Source organism: Sebastes fasciatus, chromosome 17, assembly GCF_043250625.1.
Source record: "Sebastes fasciatus isolate fSebFas1 chromosome 17, fSebFas1.pri, whole genome shotgun sequence".
NCBI lineage: Eukaryota > Metazoa > Chordata > Actinopteri > Perciformes > Sebastidae > Sebastes > Sebastes fasciatus.
The window spans coordinates 26,464,422-26,485,400 of NC_133811.1; the positions used below are offsets into that span (position 1 = coordinate 26,464,422).

Below are 20,979 nucleotides of genomic sequence, written 5' to 3' on the forward strand. Positions count from 1 at the left end.
GAAAAAAAATTGGAATTCGTGTCTATGTACATGAATCAATACATTACATTTTGTAACTATTTCATTAACTGCTGTGCGACTGGGCTGGATAGTTAGGGCTGTAGCTACCACTGAGCTCATGTTGTCTGTATTTTGGGAATAAGACATTTAGTCACTTGTCTGGTATAACTGGAAGGCTACTGGTTAGTCATTTCCAAACCAAACTAGGGGGAAAAAAACACCCAAATTCTTATCTGTAAAAGCCTCATGTATGATTCATGACCTCAGTATTTTAAAATCCTGGCTATGGCCCTGTTTATATTGTTATCTAAGGCAACAACTCTGCTACTAACTGCCTCATATTTAACTGGAGAGTTGAACCGACGCGTCTCTGGCCGGCACATGTGTGACTAAAGTTCAACAGTTTAAGCTCTGCAGTGGTAGTATTTGTTGCATGACTGTTTATCCTGGTATGTTATTGTTTACAACTCCTGCTTGTCTTTTGTTTCTATTGTTATATTTGTTGTCATTCCATGTGTTCAGTTACTTCCTGCAGCACTTTGATGAACTGAAAAGTTCCATTTAGAGTCATCTCTTCTTGATTTATTGAACTTGTTCAGACACGTCTCTGCTGCTCATCATAACTAAACAATATAATAATTGATACATTTGTTCCTCTAACAGATGTATACGCAATGATTAGATTCAAGTGGTGCTTGAGGCCGCGGGCGGAGTCTGCGTTAGTGCATGTGGGCCAAGTTAGAATCTGGAAGAGATCATGGTCAAGTAGTAGCTAGTTTGATTTTGTGTGCCGACGCTGGTTACAAAGAATCAATATCGAATCAAGGAGGGGTGAGTTCCCAGATAAGCCCCCTCTCGGCCACTCTGGCTATTCATCATAAGTCTGTAGAAACCTGATAGGTCAGAAGAAATTATATTCCGGCAGGAGTGGGGCCTCCTTATCTCCCCATAGCAGGGGAATAGGAGACATGCCGATCAATACCAGGCTGTTGTGTAGTACTTGCAATTATCAACAGCTGATTCTGTCCTCCCCCAGCTGCATCTTTTAATACCACATAATTACAAGTTTTGGGACAATGCCTGGTGGAAAGGGATTACAGCTTTGGTGAAGTATGCTCCATTCTTCTCTCGGCTTTGAAATAGCTACGGTCTGTAGAAGAGGAGGATCAAACAATAACAGATTTTATTATACACTTCATAATCTGATAGTTGGCTTCATTTACAGCTGGGATCTTTTGGTGACAAATAAGTGTTTTGATTGAAATGTATGACCTGTAGTTGGTGATTTCTAAGCCATCTAACCACCAAAAAGTTCAACAAAAACTACAAAAATGAAGGCCTAATTTTCTTCCTTCAACACCTTATTCTCACCTTATTATCTTTTCAATAAGATTTAGGGGAACCAAATTATGGAGTAGCGTTTCACATCTATTGAAAAACTGTTCATCTGTCAAATGTTTCAAAAGTCGCTTAAAGGGTCATTTAATTGCTGTTGTGTAATTGTTTTTCCCCCCCTGTTGTCCATCTATCTTTTTTTATGTTTTTTTAATTTTTTCACACTCACAATGTTGTTTTGTTACGATTACCCAGAAGTCTTTATAGATATTTAAATCAATATCCTCCTCACAAACACTAATTTGGTTAGGTTTAGTTAACAAACTGCTTAGTAAGGTTTAGTAATAGATCGACTTGGTTAGGTTTAGGCAATAAAACTACTTAGTTAGGTTTAAAAATATATCGACTTGGTTAGATTTAGGCAATAAAACTACTTAGTTAGGTTTAAAAATAGATTGACTTGGTTAGGTTTAGTTAACAAACTACTTAGTTAGGTTTAAAAATAGATCGACTTGGTTAGGTTTAGTTAACAAACTACTTAGTAAGGTTTAAAAATAGATCGACTTGGTTAGGTTTAGGCAAAAACTACTTAGTTAGGTTTAAAAATAGATTGACTTGGTTAGGCTTAGTTAACAAACTACTTAGTTAGGTTTAAAAATAGATCGACTTGGTTAGGTTTAGTTAACAAACTACTTAGTAAGGTTTAAAAATAGATCGACTTGGCTAGGTTTAGGCAATAAAACTACTTCGTTAGGTTTAAAAATAGATCGACTTGGTTAGGCTTGGTTAACAAACTACTTAGTTAGGTTTAGTAATAGATCGACTTGGTTAGGTTTAGGCAACAAACTACTTAGTTAGGTTTAAAAAGTCGCTTAAACAAACACTAACCATACACTTCCCCGCAACACAGATACACACACACTTTTCTTTTTTTATATAGTTACTGTATTGTTATTGTTGTTATTATATATATATTGTCCTAATGTTTGTTATCAGTATTATGTAGTCATATTATTTCTTTATATTAATCGTGTCTCTAGGTGGAGGCTTCAGATAAGCCCAGTGGGTTTTTTGCCTCTTCCTGCACTTTAAATTATTCTTTTATTTATTTTTTATGTTGTAAAGTCTTAAATTGTGCAATAAAAAATAAATAAATAAATAAAAAATAATAAAAATTAAACTCCACTCCATAAGTTGGTTCCCCCTCCACATACACCTCTGGTCATCACTCAAAGGAAGACTTCAACTTCGAGACATTTTTTTTTTTCTGCACTGTAAACAATTGCTGTTAATTTACAGCAGGATTTCAACAGTAATGATCTGTTATTGCTAAAAACAGTGCTTTACTATTAATACAAAAGAAAACCTGTTAAATTACTTTAACTGAACTATAATGCATTCTTAAAAAACATCAATTTACTGCTGATCAACTGTCTAAAGTATCATCAGTAACAGTTTCATGCAGCATTTTTTTTATTCTGGGACCTGATCTGCACATGTGAGGCTTGTACATTGTACATGATTGGAAAATCAGTGAATTAGCTTTATTGTTCTTCACTCACATGTTGTTATGGTTTGCATTCTGTGCTTGTAGCTAGAGACAGACATTTTGGGAAAAGTGTCAACAAGTCTATTATAGCCTTTTAAGTGCCTTTAATTGTATTTAGTGTGACTATTCCTATGTCTGTAACCTGCTAAGTCTATTCATCTAGGCAAAAAATTATGTTTATTAAAATGTATGTAAAAAATAAATAGTGCATTAAAAAAAATCAGTAAGATAATGTAAAAGAAAGGTGAAAAACAGCTATATAAAGTATCTTTAAACAGTAAATTAACTGTAAAATACTGTGAAATTAATACAAATTTTCATTAACAGTACAAAGCTGTAAATTTCAGCGACAGTATAATAATGTTAATTTTACAGTAACATAAAGGCAACCCTGCTGCCAGTTCTTTACTGTTATTTTACTGGGAAATTCTTAACAGTGTAGATATTATGGCGCCAAATAGTGGGAGGTGGTAACAAATGAAGCCATGGCTCCAACACCTCCTGTGGTCTCCTGGTTCCTGGCAGCAGCCTATCACAGCCGGCTGAAGGGCATCTAATGATGGACCGGAGGAGGAGGAAACCAGGAGAAACAAACCAGAGAGGCTCACTTCCGACAGACACCAGTTTCAGATCGGACCTATCTGCAACCTGAGAGAGGCTTTTTTGTTTTTACGCACGAAGTTTGACTTTTACGCACGAAGTTTGACTTTTACGCACGTGTTTAATCTGTCTTTTACGCAAGAAATCACCTCTTTTAACGCATCGATTCTGGACTTTACGCAGCTTCTTGGAGACTCAACATACAGCCTATCCTCCTGTGGAAGGAGAAACTGCTGCTGCTGGTGTAGCTCTGCTGTTTTAACTGTGTGAGAGGAAACAGATTCAACCGAGACATCCATCCATCTACAGCTCAAACTGGAGCGACTCTTTTGACACAATTATTATTATTTTATTATTTTATTTAAAAGGGACCATGTACAGTTTAAATGTCACCATTTGATGCACCGTACCAGATTATAGCTTTAAGCTAATTCACATCTGTAGTCCACTTGGCAGGTCAAAAAACAAAGAAACATACTACAGTCATACAAGAAAGAACACACAAAACGCAGCTACACACAACAGCACATCACAAAGTATGCTTGTCAAGTAAAAGCAAGTCATGCAGACCATGGAATAAAGATCAGTGAGTACAGCGATGAGCAGCTTTCAACAGAAGTTGGTTTTGAAAATAATCTAAAATTCTCAAAGCTCAGTAAATTATATTTCTCCAGTATTGCACAGTGATGAAAATGCAGTTGTTTTTTATCCAGAGTTTTTAGAGTTTGTTTGTATAAGGACTCAATCACTACACCGAGATGCATTTGGCCACAAAATTAAACCCAAAGACTGCTCCAAAAACCACTCACTCAGTGATTCCATTATCGGACTAAAGCCATGCCGGAGCTGCTCGGAGTTGTGCGTAAAGACGCAGCCGCGCACCGGACAGGAAGTTAACTAATAATCATTATTAAACCTCATCCCTCATTTCCATATCCAGCCTGAGTTGTAGCTGGACCTGCAGCCAATCGAACCGCAGAAGGGCAGCAAGTAAAGAGTCGTAAAAAGCATTTATCCTCCTTCCTCCATCACAATCACCATCACACTGTGACATGCGCAATCTGCACACCGTGGATCTGCACATCGACACCAGCAGCTCCTCCACGCTCATTTCACCGACCCGGCTGCCTCCGAAAGGTCCCAGTCGCTGCTCGTAGATGAGGAGTCTGTGGAGGAGGAGGAAGACAGCAGCAGCAGCAGAGAAGAGTCAACATGTCCCGTCGCAAGCAAACCAAACCACAGCAGCTCAGGACGGAGGAAGACGCGCCTCGGAGAGGAGGACTCCTCGGCTCCTCCACCGATGATGGTAGGTCAAGGCAGCTTTATTTGTAGAGCACATTTCAGCAACAGGGCAATTCAAAGATCTTTACATAAACATTCAAGAACATTGCAACAAAGTGCAAAAGAACATTAAGACATAATTAAAACAGTTATAAAAACATTAAAGGCTAGAAAATAAAAACAAGCTAAAAATAAAAGCTAGGATAGAATATAACACACAAGAGTAAAAGCTCTAGTGCAGTATATAAGATGATTATCTGGTTTAATAAAGGGCAGCAGCAAACAGGAAAGTTTTAAGCTTTGTTTTAAAATAACTTAAAATGGGTTTTAGTGCAAAGAGCATGTTTAAGATAATTTACAATGATAGTAAATTAGTGACTCTAAAATATCTGAAATGGTGGATGAGCTCTACTTCACAAATTAAACTGATTTAGGTGCTTTTACTTTCTGTTTCTGCCTCACTCTAAATTTAGCAAAAAAACAAGTTATTCATTATTTTATTTTTTTTTACATTATTTAGTTTTCAGTTTTTAAGTTAAATGAAACCTTGTTCGTAAAAAAAAAGTTTTAGTTGTAAAAAGTTTATGATTTGGTGACGAGAATTTTGAATGGTGTATATTTTAATTAGTTTTTAATGTTTTATAAAAACAATCTCATCCAGATTTAGGCAAGGCAAGTTTATTTATACAACACATTTCATACACAAAGGCAATTCAAAGTGCTTTACATATATAAAAGCAAGATAAAAAAGCACAAAGTGTACCAGATAAAAACGAGTAAAAGAATATAAAAGTATAAGTTAAAAGAAAAAGGATAATAAAAACAATCAACAGTAAAGTGCAGCTTTAATATTTAATATTATGTTGACACAGAGTGTAAACAATACAAAACGATGGAATAACAGTGAATTCAATTACTTTCATATTTCATTTATGTTTTTTTCAGGGGATAAATGGAAACAAGGCCTGTTGTGGATGACTGTTAAATCCACCAAGATACAGAATACACCCACGAAAATAAACTCTAGAAATAGATATATAATAAAGATATATGTTAAAGTGTTATTATTAATGCAGAGGTTATTCTGTGTTTAGGCTCGAGGCCTTCCTGTCAACATTTTAATGAGAAACATTTAGGAAAAAATAATCTGAATTGAAAACGTGGCCTTAATGAAATTATTATTTATGATCATAACAGTGTATTTACCTGCATGTGTTTCACTGTTATTGCTTTATTATTAACATTAATTATATTTTCCGTAAAAAAAACTATTTCATAATTAATATGAAAAACAAAACCGATAAAATTAAATTAATCTCAACATCCAGTATTTCTTAATCTCAACGTGTATGAAATAATTATTAAAAATGATCATCCTTATTTGTAACCAGATCTCACTTCTTCTTTATCACACTGCCAGCCTATGTTATGCTACACCAGAAGCCTATAACATAATTTTTAATATTTTAATATTTAATTAAACAATTACGTTTTCTCCCAGTGCATGTTGCAGGAAAGCCTGGATGTTATTTGAACCTTTTAATCAACATTAACAGATGAGCACTAACTCACACCAGCACCGATATTTTAACCATAAATTAACCTTTAAACTATTAGATATGTGTTTATCCCAAAATTGGCTGAATTTTGAATTGAATTTGTTCTGCGTTCTGTAAAATCTAGTGCAAATGCTTTGAGGAAAAAAAAAGTTTTACACTGGCTTGACCTGACAGTTCATACATTTAAATGAATCTGAATTAATATAATGTAATATGATTTGGTTCATGTGTATTTATTTATATCAATATCAAACTTGCTCATCATTTATGGAGCCATTCTCAAAAGGCCTGAAACCCAATTCCACGCATTCATTCTAATCATGCTCGCCACAGCACTTGTTCCATGTTGGTCAGTGATTTATTTATTATCATTTGTGGCTGTGAAAAGGTGTCGAGTGTGGAGGAGGCCCTCCTCACTCACTCAGGCCCTCCCACAGCCCTGCAGCCAGGCGGGGGGCTCCGCCACTCGGAGATGGGCTTTGATTGAGCCTGCTGACTTAACCTCTGTCAGCCTCACCCTGCGAGGGGCAAGTGCTCCATGTCTGGATCATAATACAATTAGTACATGTGAACCGCTGACCTCTGCGGCCCCGGAGGTCACGCAGAGAGGCGGAGAGGCATTAACGCCGGGCTAGTGAGAGGCTATTTGCTTTTCAGCTGCAGCTTCATGATTTTTTTTTTTTCTTTTTCTTTTTCTCGTCTCATCGCCAAACCACACAGCGAGAAACAAGACTATAAATCTGTTTTCTGCTCCCCAACGTTACGGATTGAGGAGCGAGGGGTGACATTTCTATATCAGTGTTATTATATTTGGAAAATGATATGCAGAGCTTTAAGTCAAAAAGTGATCTTTTCTTTGTTTTTGCTGGAAGTAAATGTTACAAAGCGCAGACAAAATCCTGTGCTTGGAAGTGTTTTCACTCCTGTGTTTGCTGAATCGCCTTGGTGATCTTCAGACCACCCACATGGCGAGACAGCGACTCTCTGACCAGTTTGACTCTCAAATAGATTTGACCCAGTCAGCTGTTACACTCCTCTTCTGTGAACTGAAAAAAGATCACTAAATATTTGTTTAATTATCTCAGATATGAGACATTTGAAAGCTACATCTATAACACTTATGTATTAACAAACATATCACTCATTAATACAGACACACTGTGTGTTTGTTGAGTGTACTGGTTTAACTAAATACACCAGACGTCCCAGTCCGGTTGAGCTGGAGCACACTGGGTCTCATTCTTTAAGGAGGTGAAACATGGTGATAACTGGAGTGTATTGACTTCACTTGGAAACACGAACACACACACACACACACACACACACACATTCATGTTAAATTCAGCACAAAGACGTGCACGTTTAAATTGTCCACATTTACTGTGTTTAAGAACAAACACACACACACACACTAGATTTTATAATTATGTGGCGGAAAGAAAATTATTTTTAATAAAATACGAAAATTATTATCACATTGCAAACAAAAATATTGAATGGCAAAATAAATCTGAATTGTATATTCACACCTAAACCTCATAACATCCATCTATAATATGTAAATTGTTGTTCAGGAAAAGCCCGAGTGTATGTTACAATAATTTAATATATTGATTCGAACAAATCTTTCCATCCTGGTGTTACTGTCTGTTTCCTAATGGAGCTAAAGCCTGAATACATGCAGCAGTGATTCTAAAGAGTCACATCTTAAAGATCAAGAGTTTTATTGTAAATGTCTGACGTGTTGTGTACAGATTTTATTTTTACCAAATGTAATTATTTGATTTAAAAAGTAAAAGACGATTGATATTACAATGAGTTAGGACTTAAAGCAACAAATCCATATATTATATATATCCTGTTCACATCAGGATTGGTTATTGGCTTCTTTTACTTTTATTTTCCTGTAAATGTGGAGCTTGATTACGGTGTAAAAGTTGCAAATCTTGCACATGTCATTCAGGTATCTACTGTAATAGAAACAACATCATGTTGTCTATTGAAGCTGTGATATTATATCATTCAAATTAATACACTTTTGATTGTGTTGTTGATGCAGAATCACAAATTTGTTCTCCTGCTTCAAACTGGAATCAGATGTCTGTGATTTACTGCATAGAAACACACTTCAATCACTTTTCTACTCAACTCCACACAAACATGTTGTGAACAAAGTGTGGAAATCGCGCGATTTTTGTGCATAAAGATGAGACACATTACTGAAATGTATGAATGCACACACACACTCACACACACACACAAATCAATATACTGTATGGGATTTCATTATCTGTCTGAATGCACAATCGAGAGGTCAGATCACTTCATTGAACTTCATTGATTTTTCGGGAAGATTATTAACATCTGCAAACGGGGAGGGGGGGGGGGGGGGGGTGCCAGTTTAAAACCTCTGGCAACACTTTAAAGCCACGTTATTATTATTATTATTTTGCTGCTGTAAATTAAGTCTTTATTTTCCCGACATCTTATGTTTACATTTACAGTCATTTGTAGTATTTCTCTATTACATTAAATATTCATGACTAAATAAGAGACAATCAAAGTTTAAGTTTGGGGTGAAAAAATCCTTTGTTTTTATTTATTATTTGCGTTTTACTCTCAAAAACTCAGCTGATCTGGCAACATACTGTATGAACAACCCACCAACTGGCATCAGATTTTCCTCCAAAACGGTTTTACCTTTGGCAGAAAATGTTAATTTTGCTGTAAACATCTACTGTAAATAGTTGGGAAAACTTTGGCTTTACCTAAAATCTAGTTTCAGATATAGATAGAGAAAAATAAGTGCCTGTTATCTGCAGTTAAAACTTGGAACTCAGATTTTCGTTCAGTTTCCTTTTCAATAGCTCCATAGTTAGAAAAAACCCATTTTCAACACAGTGTTACATATGACGTATATACAATACTTTGTGTTTGGTGAAATATAGAAATATACGTTTTTTTCTTTTACATCAAATTATGTTTCTAGATGCATCATTTTATAAAAACCTCCTCGTAACTCAGCTTGACATGTTTGTTGTCTTTGGACACTTTGGGATCTCTGGTGGAATTTCAAGTCCAGTGGGTTTGAACAATGCTCGTTCACACAACACGAGCTTGGAAAGATGGACTCTCTGCTCCGTGTGTGGCGATTAATTACAGTGTGATAAAGGAAAATGTGTCCCTCTGGTGAAATATTAGGACGATAAAAGATCAATTATGCATTCTTAATCTGTATTTTTTTGTCGTGCTTCCAGGCGTCGTGGAGGGCATGGAGAGAGAGGAGACCGGTGGCTGCCACAGCAGTGAGGAGACGCACATCTGTGACAGATGTTGTGCTGAGTTCTTCACTTGGACTGAACTGAGGGAACATCAGAAAGTGTGTGCTGAGGATAACTTGGTGCTGATAGTGAAGGAAAACGACGGGATGCCGGCTCCTGAGGAGTCTCCTGTCGGACCCTCTCCGGTTCCCAGCGTGGCGTCCAGTGACTCGTCTGCGGCCGAGTCCACAGACGCTGGCTTTGAGCTGGGGGAGACGCTGGTGAACGACAACGACAGTCTGGATAACTTAGAGGAAGGCTTGGAGCACGATGAAGCCATGGAGCTCGAGCGTCGCCCACAGGACAAATACACCACAGCCTCCAGCCCTCGGCCTCCGGTCTCAGCCGAGTCTACTTCCCCCCAGGTGCCAGCTGCTGGCGGCTACGGCGTGCCGAGTACAAACGTGACGCTGGAGATCCTCCATAGCACCAGGGTGGCCGTCGCTCAGTTCTCCCAGGGGCTCGGCGGCAGTGGCGCTGGAGGGAAGGCAGCTTCAGCGGCCATCCCGGTGATCCTGGAGCACCTGCTGGCTCTGCAGCAGCAACAGGTTCACCAGCTGCAGCTCATCGAGCAGATCTGCAGCCAGGTAGCCATCATGAACAGACAGCCAACGCAGGCGGCGCTAAACCCCTTCTCCAGATCTCTGTCTCTGGCACCTTACCCTTCTCAAGTCCCTCCTCCCATCCTGCCTCTGTCAGGAACGATGCCCTCCACCATCAACGGACAGGCTGCTGTTTCTTTGTCCTCTGCTCTTGAGAGGTCACTCAGCCTCCCCTCACAAACTGTGTCCACCTTTAGAGATGTAACATGTACCTCAGCTTCCTCAGAAACCCCATCTTTCTCCAGCTGCAGCAGCGGCAGCGCCATCTCCACGTTACTGCCTCCTTACAGCAGCAGCATTAGCTGCTCTCAGACGCCCAGCTCCTCCAGCCCGCTCCCCATGGGCCAGAGCGGCCTCCTCGGCTCATCCTCCAGCCTGCCATTTCTACCTCAGAGCCCCCCCAGCAGCGTCATTTTCCCCAATCCCTTGGCCAGCATCGCCGCCACAGCTAATGCACTTGACCCCCTCGCGGCCCTGATGAAGCACAGGAAAGGGAAGCTGCCTAGCGTGCCCCTGTTCGAAACGAAGCCCGGCCCGGAGGAGCCCTTCTTCAAGCATAAGTGCAGGTTCTGTGCCAAAGTGTTTGGCAGCGACAGCGCTCTGCAGATCCACCTGCGCTCCCATACGGGGGAGCGGCCCTTCAAATGCAACATCTGCGGCAATCGCTTCTCCACGAAGGGGAACTTAAAGGTGCACTTCCAGAGGCATAAAGAGAAGTATCCTCATGTTCAGATGAACCCCTACCCGGTGCCAGAATATCTAGACAATGTGCCAACGAGTTCTGGGATTCCCTACGGAATGTCCTTCCCTCCAGAAAAACCCATCTCCTCGTGGCTGGACAGCAAACCTGTTGTCGCAGCTCTGCCAGCCACTCTGGGTCTTCCGCTTTCCTCCACTATTACCAGTATCGGAGGCTCAAGTGACCCTGTAAGTGTAACAGCATCCGTTAAATCTCCCCACCAGCCGGCTCCTGGTGAATGTGTATCTTTGTCACCTAACCACAGAGGCAGTGAGGCTCATTTCTCTCCTGTTTCAGAGTCTCCACAACCGAACCGTGAGACAGAAGCGTCCAATATACTGAAAACAGAAGGGGTGCACCTGCCCCAGAACTGCTCCCTGAGACTGAGAGCCAACCCAGTAACAGAAGCAACAAGCACTATGATCCCTTCTGTAGCCACCACACCCGAACCCGCCGCCTCGGCGTCCCCCGTCTCCAACTCTCCGCCCCTCTCCTTCAGCTCAGACGACACTAAATTCCCAACCGTTGGCTTCCTGGACTCTATGCAAACATCGGAAACCTCAAAGCTCCAGCAGCTGGTGGAGAACATTGACAAAAAGATCACAGACCCCAACCAGTGCGTCCTGTGTCACCGCGTCCTCAGCTGCCAGAGCGCGCTGAAGATGCACTACCGCATCCACACCGGGGAGAGGCCCTTTAAGTGCAAAGTGTGCGGCAGGGCGTTCACCACCAAAGGCAACCTGAAGACTCACGTCGGCGTCCACCGGGAGAACCCTCCCGTTCAGGTGCAACACTCGTGTCCCATTTGCCAGAAGAAGTTCACCAACGCCGTTGTCCTGCAGCAGCACATCCGCATGCACATGGTCGGGCAGATTCCCGACTCCACCCTGGTGGACGGGCTTCAGGAGATGGACAGCGATGTCTCCTTCAGCGAGAGGAACTTTGACAGCCTCAGCAGCAATGACAATGACCTCATTGATGATATTTCAATGGAGGATGATAATGAGGAAGAGGAAGAGGAGGTAGAAAACATGGAGGAAGTTGCAAATCTTTCTAAACCCCTGATGTTTGAATGTAATTCTCCTCCTAAGTCCACCATTGTTTCCAGTATAGCAGCACTGGAGAACCAAATGAGGATGATTGACTCTACTATAAACCTAAACCACTGTTTTGGTCTGAAACCCCTAACAAACGGTTTTAATCACAGCAGCCAGCTCAACGTTAAATACTCTTTATCAGAGAAAAGGGTGGAGAACTGCAGTCCAAATGTGTCCGAATCCTCCCGTTCACCTTGTGTATCAGTGTCTCCGATTCAAAGCAACTCAGAGGGCGTGACGATCAAATCACCGGCAGTGAACGACACCAGGCCAGAATCCCGAGAACCTTTGGCAGCCTCAGTGAAGAGAGAGCAATCTGAGTCTCCTACCTCTGCATCAGAGCTGAGAGGAATACAGGCCGGCAAGCTGTGTGTGAAAGAGGAGACGCCTTATAGTATGTCATTCCAGCTGAGCAGAGAAAGAGGTACTTCAGTGTGTTGAGGTTGTATTGAAAGTTTGAATAATGTTCCATTTTAAGGGAGGAAAACTTCACCTCTGCACTCTCATCTCACCTGCAGGTCACAGCATCCCCAGCCTGGTGACCAGCACGTCATCGGGCCTGATAAAGACCGAGGTCAACGGTCACAGTCACCCGTCCGAGAGGCAGCACCCACCGTTCAGCGTCCACATCCCCCCTGCTTACGTGTCCGTCGGCAGCCCGGGGATGACCTCTCTGCTCGGCCCCGTTGCTCCCCGTCGAACGCCGAAGCAGCACAACTGCAACGTCTGCGGGAAGAACTTCTCGTCGGCCAGCGCCCTGCAGATCCACGAGCGCACGCACACCGGAGAGAAACCGTTCGTCTGCTCCATCTGCGGCAGAGCTTTCACCACGAAAGGCAATCTGAAGGTAGATAAAGGAGGGTTTTCTCTCTGTTGTGATGAGATATAGGGTCCTGCACAGCTTCAGCTAAAATAAACAAATTAATCATCAATCAATTTTAAAATTACATTTTTGTAATTCCACTACAAGTGTAGTGGGTCTATCTCTGCGTTGTGTTGTATAGTGGATAGATAAGACCACACTTCCTTCTCTCAGTATTTTAAAGCAAGGCTGCAACACCATAACCTCCCTGCAATTATAGAGGAACAAAACATTCACATGTTTTCTTGCGTAAATGTGTTTTCTGAGGGAAAGGTCCAGAACGAAAAGAGAAAGTAAAGCCAGTTTTTAAATTTAAACTGCTGTTAAACTTCCTGTTTAAACACAGAACATTCCCCTTTCATCAAAAAGTGTACAAATTATATACTGTACGTTACTACATATTTATTCTCATGAGAATACACGTACACTTTAGCAAAAGTAAGAAAATTAGAAGCACCAGAAATGTTAACGTTAACTTTCAAAATAAAAGGGAGTGTTAGTCCACATAAGATTCATGATCTTTGTTTCTAGGTCTTTTCCTCGCCTCTAAAAAAAAAAAAATTAACAAAAAAAAAATCTGAACGATAACCTGAATATTTTTTTATTTAAAATGAATCACGGTTATTTGCATGATTGTCCATAGTTAATCACGATTAATCGCAAATTAATCATATTTTGTATCTGTTCAAAATGTACCTTAAAGGGGGATTTGTCAAGTATTTAATACTCTTATCAACATGGGAGTGGGCAAATATGCTGCTTTATGCAAATGTATGTATATATTTATTACTGGAAATCAATGAACAATACAAAACAATGACAAATATTGTCCAGAAACCCTCACAGGTACTGCATTTAGCATAAAAGATATGCTCAAATCATAACATGGCAAACTGCAGCCCAACAGGCAACAACAGCTGTCAGTGTGTCAGTGTGACTAACCGATGATTAAACTCATTCAAAAACCACTAGTGGAGCTATCACACTGTCAGATCTTGTAAACACAGATGACGATGAAATGTCTTTCCAAGTCAAACAGATGCATCTGAAACTTTTTTACATTCTGTTTGAACCTTTTCTGGCGAGTATTTACTGGACCACTCATGCTAAACATGTTTGAAATAAAAGCCTCCACTAAATCTAATGTCTTTTTATGTCATCTTCAGGTTCATATGGGAACTCACATGTGGAACAACGCACCAGCCAGGAGAGGCCGGCGGCTGTCGGTGGAGAACCCCATGGCCCTGCTGAGCGGAGAGGCCACCAAGTTCGGGGAGATGTTCCAGAAGGACCTGGCAGCTCGAGCGATGAATGTAGACCCTGGATTTTGGAACCGCTACGCGACGGCTATCGCCAACAGCCTGGCCACGAAGAACAACGAGATCTCAGTGATTCAGAACAGAGGCATCTCTCAGCTGCACCCTCTGACTGCAGGCATGAACAGAGTGAGCACCGCAGGAAGTCCAATAAGCAGTCTAACCAAGACAGGCATGGACCTGGGAAATAATAGGCATTTTTCTATGCTGATCGATGACAGCAAAGAAATTGGAATCAATTGAAAATAAAAGATGAATGGAGACTTAATACTTATGCAATCTATTATGGACATTAAAATATTTGTAAAACATCTTGTTTGTTCTTATGTATTATATATAGACTTAAAAAAAAGAACTTTTTATCGATTGACAGAGAATTGTAGGGTATTCACATTTTGCTATTTTACTTTGCAGTCATTTGTGAATGTTTTTTTTTTTTTTTTCTAAATACGTTGTTTAACCTGTACCTGGAAATTCCTACGGTGCTTAGACGTACGGTCGCTCTGAAGAAGGGAACATATGTTCAGATCAATAATGCAAAGAGTCTGTTATCTCCTCCGGACAGCTGCCCAACGCTGCTAGCTGGTGCAAAGCACAAAATATGCTCATAAATACCCACAATTACCTACGACTTGTCAATGTTATGGTGAGAACTGTTGGACCCGAATAAAAACTAGAACAAGCGGTCTGTATGTTCAATTCACTACCTCACTCTGTTCAAACACTGAAACACTTGTCTTCATGTTATTTCACACACTAGAAATTCTAAGTTCTAAGTTCTTTCTAGTAGAAAGTTTGACTGAACTCCTTCATTTCATTCAGTTTCATCTCCATTACTACTTTTGCAATCTTTACCTCTCTCTTGACTTGATGCTTTATGTACGTAAGCAAGTAAGCATTTTTTTCTGGGAACAAACAACTTCTGGATAATGATAAACAGGAGAGGTCAAGCATGTACAGACATGCACTCATAAACAAAATGCATTTATTGACTTCATGAGTTTTTTTTGTATGTTGTTTATCTTTTACGTTCTTGTTGAATGCCTGCAGCAAAACTGTACCCTTCTCAAGCTGCAGCATATCCATAATAACAAAAATAATAATAACCCTCTGAACAATGCAATTCTTGCAGAAATCGTCAAATGTCAAAGGTTTTTGATACCAAATCACAGCATGGCTTTTTCTATGGTGTTCCTCAAGGTCTTGGTGTCTTAATGTGGTATTTTAGAGGGATTATTGATCATCTTTTATTAATTCTCGAGTGGTAAAATTTTTTTAAATTTTGCACCAAATCTGTGTAACAAATGGTATCAACCCCAAAAATTGCTGCAACAACTTATGGGACATAATAAAGCATGGGGATGACCATCATATACTTCCATTATATTACTCTCTAACCCCTTATACACTTTTACAATTTATTTTAACTAATTCATTCACGTTTATTTCTGATTTATGACTAGAAAAATTTGCTGAGCTGCATCTCAAATTAATCTTCAGGTTCCAGTAAAGACCCCCTGTACACCCCTGAAGAAGACAAAAACAAGTCTATTGTGGGTCTCAGAGGGATAATAAGCTACTTTAGAGTAAAAATGGTGCAATCAGTTTTCAGTTTTGTGTAAGTTGGTGTTTTTTTTTTGTTTTTTTTAAAAGATCTCTCTCTCGAGACTTTATGATATAAACGGCTATACATCCTGCTGTTCATCTCCAACTGTGAGAGGATGAATAGAGACAAGTCATTTTCACAGTCGACCTCATAAATTATGGGGAGCACATCATCAAAAAGTGAACGATTTTTAGATTAATCTAGAAATCGCTGTTACAAATTATTTTTGGGAGACACCAATTAAAAAAATTTATCTGGAATATTATCTGGTACCAAATTAAAAATAAATTTAAGTATATGTATAAAAAAAAAAAGTCAACTCAAAGGTTCACTTATTAGCTTTTGAGGAGCTTTCAACCGCATCTCACCGTCTTCATCTGCTCTAAATTCAAAGGATAATTTATGCTGCATTCTTGACTCTCGGAAAAGCGGAAACTCCCGATCGTTACATTCAATCAGGACCACTTATGGTAAGAAGACACTTTATTTGTTTATTTGTCTTAGTTTTATAAATCTATTACCTTCAAGTGCTACGTTATGCTACAGCGACAGAATAACGAAGATAAAATAAAATAAATACACCCTTTATGCTATTTCTTCTTATCGTTAATTTTATATGTTTATTTTTATGTTTAAGTGAAACTATATGGAAGGTTTTTTTTGGGGGGGGTTTTTAAGTTTTTATTTTATGTGAAACTATATGGAAGTTTTTTATATATATATATATATGGAAGTTTTTATTTTTTAAGTTTTTATTTTTTATTTTTTTTTAAGTTTTTATTTTTTTTTTATGGAAAAACTTCCATAAAAACTATAGCTAGTTTTACTTGAGAGATGTAAGATAAAAATCCAATAAAGTGCATGGAAAGACAGAAGGAATAGAAAAAGAAATGTGTTTCATTCTGAGTTTCTTTATTACATAAAATCCCTTAAAGTCATGAAAAACACAAATGCATTGAAACTTCTTAGTATAATAGAAGAATATGAATTACAGGTACAGCCCCATAGCCCTTAATTTAATTTATTATTATTTTCATATATAATTTTACATATTTTATCTGTTCTTGTTCTGTATGCACCTTGTCCTTTTACTCTAATGCAAGGGTGCCCAAACTTTTCCCTTGGAGGGACAAAACTGGAACTCAATGTTGGGCCACGGGCCAAAATTAAACACCTATTTTATTGTATTATTAAGATGCAAAATGGTGCTAGGATCCCAAGTTCCCTTAATTGAATATTTTTTGGATAGTAAGCCCCTTAAAATCCACCTGCTGAATACAATTGGGGTCATTTATGCAATTTATGCATTTCCAAGACTGTTTAGGGACCCCAGTATGTAGAAATATTAAAATACACCATTTTTAGAATAGGCAAAAATAACACATTTATACTGCATTCAAAGAACTTCATGTTTTCCCCCAAACTGCATAGGATTATTATAAAGTGGGCATGTCTGTAAAGGGGAGACTCGTGGGTACCCATGGAATCCATTTTCAGTCACATATCTTGAGATCAGAGGTCAAGAGACACCTTGACAAATGGCCATGCCAGTTTTTCCCCACCAACATTTAGCCCAACTTTAGAGTGTTAGCCTCCTTCCTGACAAGCTAATATGACATGATATGGTACTAATGGAGTCCTTAGGTTTTCTAGTTTCATATGATGCCTCTATCTTCTAACCATAAACCCGAGCCTGGTACGGCCTCCAAAAGACAGTAAAGTCGGTTGGGTCTTTTAATAAAAAAAAATAATTTGCTAACATCTGTCGGGCCAAATCAAACCTGATGGCGGGCCAATTTTGGCCCGCTGGCCCCACTTTGGACAGCCCTGCTCTAATGCAATGATCTATGAGCCATGTTGTTTGTAAATTTGAATTTGTTAAAAAAAAAAAACTTTGTATGCTGATAATTTGAAATGAAGACTATTTGAAAAAACAACAAAAAAAAAGGAATAGAAAAAGAAAAAGAAGAAAGGTTTGCTGTTTTATTTACTTCTTCTTATCGGTGGTATTTATAGTTATGACATTTCTGCTCAGTAAGTGAAAGCAGCATAAACAGTTTTTTTTCAATCATGGGGAGCACATCTTCAAAAAGTGAAGGATTTTCAGATTAATCTAGAATTCACTGTTGAAAATTATTTTTGGGAGAAACGCCAATTTAAAAATGTATCTGGAATATTATCTGGTACTAAATGAAAAATAAACAAAGTAAGACTAATTCTTAATTTAAGTATATGTAAAAAAAAAAAAGAAAAAAAAAAAGTAAACTCAAAGGTTCACTTATTAGCTTTTGAGGAGCTTTCAACCGCATCTCACGGTCGTTTCCAAAGGATCATTTATGCTGCATTCTGTGACTCTCGGAAAAGCGGAAACTCAAAACCGTTACATTCAATCAGGACCACTTTTTGGTAAGAAGACACTTTATTTGTTTATCTGGCTTAGTTTTATAAATCCATTACCTTCATGTAGGCGCTACGTTATGTTACAGCGACAGAATAACGAATATAAAATAAAAAAAATACGCCCTTTAATGCTCTTTTACTTACTTCTTTTTTTTATAATTACGACATTTCCGCTCAGTAAGTGAAAGCAGCATTAACGGGTTTTTTACGTGACGTCACGATGTGTACTGCCCAGCCAAGATGTCCGACAGCATCCCGTTGAACCCGGTACGGAAAAACTCGAGGAGGATCCCGTATTACAACTCAGCCAGACTCTCAAGGTACGGAGGAGGGTAGCTGGGGCTGTTATCTCCGGTTACGAACTTAAAACACAACCGGTTATCTAAGATATTACCGTTTAGCTGCCTCGTTTGTTCCCGAGGCTCGTGTTTGTGTTTAGGTCGGAGCTGTTAGCTTGTTAGCTTGTTGCTAACTAACGGCTGCTGACAGCTCCTCGCTAACTGACAGCTCCTTCACTGATTCTCTCTGACAGCTGCTTTGGTTTGCTCTCACCATCACACATAAAGCTACTATCTATGCTGCCTTTTATAAGTCCTATACCACAATCTCTTTAACCTCTTAGTTAGTGACGAGATGTCTGTTGACAGCTCCAGTGCTCAGATCCCCTCCTGGCATTCAAAGTCACATGATGGCTTCTCTGTGTTTGTCACATGTTATAAAAGATGTCACTGTAGCTGATTCACCAGCTTGTTCATCTTTTCAGACTGGACGAGATGAGCTCATAAAGCCTTCAGGGTCAGGCATGGACAGGAAGTGATCTAGTCGCATGACCAGGTACTTTTAGACCAAGTAGTAGGTTGTGTTGTTTACATCATGTTACATCATAACAGTGAATATGTCTAAGTGGGAGCCCACTGCAAATGTGTATATATATATTTATACCACAATTGGCTTTGAATATAAGCAGTTATTCTTGAGTTGTGATAATGTGTGTATACCTCACATTTAAAGTTAGATTACAAGACACACATAACACCTCTGCCTTTCTGTATTGCCTTTCTCTTGCTCTCAGTATTAAAGGTCTTTTCATGTCTTTTACATTATAAAGCATGTTTAAAGGGACTGTTTGTAAGAATCAGAAATGCTTGTTAACAGCGACACTTGTGGCCGTTAAGTCAACGAAAGTCAGCGTCGGGCTCACGCTTGCTCGCTCTACATAGATATGAACGAGCATCGCTCAAAACAGTGAGGTGACACACGTCAGCTAAAACCACAATATCACTCTATATTTCACCTGCTTGGCAGTAATGTCTCCCCGCGTACTACGACCGCGGCCAACACTGTTTTGCAAGACGGGCTTCACTAGACATAACTTTGCGGTTTTGGTGCTTCCGTGTAGTTTGTGTTGGAGTCTTGTCACGAGCGCGCATGGGACACCGACCCGGGTGATTTATACGTGTAAGAAGTTACAAACCGTCCCTTTTAAACTTAGACACCCATAACACCTCTGTCTTTCTGTATGCCTTTCTCTTGCTCTCAGTATTAAGATTCATGGGACAGTTAATTGGGCCCTGGGGGGGGGGAACTTGTCTGACCTTGCTGTGGAGGTCCTGACTGCAGGCTGCTGGGTCAGCTACAGCTACAGAGCAGTGGTCCTGAAGCTGTTAAAGCTACATTACAAAAAAGCTTTTCCACCGACACACAAGAAGCAATAGTTGGCAACAATGCTTGTGCTTCAAACGTTTTTCACAAACCAGCCCACGTTTCCACTGGAGTTAGAGTTGAAATATTATGTAATCAGACGTGGGAGTTCTATAGCAAGAAACACTAGTATGGCTATTAATGTAACTTGTTGGCAAGACCCAACGGTGTGTAAACAAGACACACAACAGTAAAGCAAAGTTGGTGGTTGCCTCAAGCACAGTGGTTGCTGAGGTCAAAGCCTGATTTGACAGAGTTGATTTGCAGGTTGTGTAATCCCTTTAGTCTTGTCTTTTTAAGATGTTCCACTTGTTATGGAAACTTTCCTCTCATATTTACTGGTATATGTCTTTGATTTTCTTTGCAAACGTTTCAGTTAACCTCTGACCTGTCTTGAGGCCTGCCCAGTACTCAGTAAAACTAATCTGTTTGAAAGAATTTTCCTCTCTTCTTGCTGCTCACTTTCTTTCTGATTGCCATGGGACATTTTTAGGTTTATGTGGTGACATTAACCCACTCTCGACTCAACGTCATGTACCTTTTAGTTTTAGACCAGAAGAAGTAAGGGTTAGCCTTGAGTCAGTTTCTCTAGGTGAGGTCCATTATTTTCATGGTGGATACAGTGAATCAAGATTTAGTTATGGAGCATACTATTCTTGTCTGTCTCATGGTTTAAACCACCATATATACTCAGGTTTTCATTGTTAACATCACAGGGAATATGTTTGGTTTAGCGAAATGTATCACCGTAAGTTGCTTAGCATTGAGTGTGTTAATATTCCTTGTGTGTGTGTGTGTGTGTGTGTGTGTGTGTGTAAAATCATGTGTGTGTAATCATGTGTGTGTGTAATCATGTGTGTGTAATCATGTGTGTGTAATCATGTGTGTGTAATCATGTGTCAGAAACTAGTAAATCACATGATCCTCTCATTCCCAGCAAGCTCCCACCCTCCCACTGGAAGAATCCATACAGTCAGAACTGCATGTCTTCAGTTTTATTCTCGAGTCATTC

General features: G+C 39.5%; 2 protein-coding genes across 4 annotated transcripts in view; both read left to right on the top strand.

The window, feature by feature from the left end:
* Positions 1-3,456: 3,456 nt before the first annotated feature.
* Positions 3,457-14,948, top strand: sall3b (spalt-like transcription factor 3b). Its single transcript, XM_074612925.1, has 4 exons — positions 3,457-4,790; positions 9,582-12,506; positions 12,601-12,929; positions 14,111-14,948. The coding sequence occupies exons 1-4, from the start codon at positions 4,697-4,699 to the stop codon at positions 14,501-14,503; spliced, it is 3,741 nt and encodes a 1,246-aa protein (XP_074469026.1). The 5' UTR covers positions 3,457-4,696; the 3' UTR covers positions 14,504-14,948.
* Positions 14,949-18,448: 3,500 nt separating this feature from the next.
* The window catches only part of atp9b (ATPase phospholipid transporting 9B), a 51,972-nt gene continuing 49,441 nt past the window's right edge, over positions 18,449-20,979 (top strand). For 2 of the 3 annotated variants that reach the window (XM_074612933.1, XM_074612934.1), the window contains exon 1: positions 18,449-18,586. In XM_074612933.1, coding sequence (XP_074469034.1) covers positions 18,507-18,586 — 80 coding nt within the window. In that variant the 5' untranslated portion in view covers positions 18,449-18,506. Of the gene's footprint in view, positions 18,587-19,029; positions 19,101-20,979 lie in introns of all 3 variants that reach the window. The other variant, XM_074612935.1, reaches the window with a different exon arrangement.

Coding starts and splice junctions, on each gene's coding strand:
- sall3b (XM_074612925.1), top strand. CDS start 4,697: ATGTCCCGTCGCAAGCAAACCAAACCACAGCAGCTCAGGACGGAGGAA. Junction 4,791..9,581: donor CGGCTCCTCCACCGATGATG/GTAGGTCAAGGC, acceptor TCGTGCTTCCAG/GCGTCGTGGAGGGCATGGAG. Junction 12,507..12,600: donor CCAGCTGAGCAGAGAAAGAG/GTACTTCAGTGT, acceptor TCTCACCTGCAG/GTCACAGCATCCCCAGCCTG.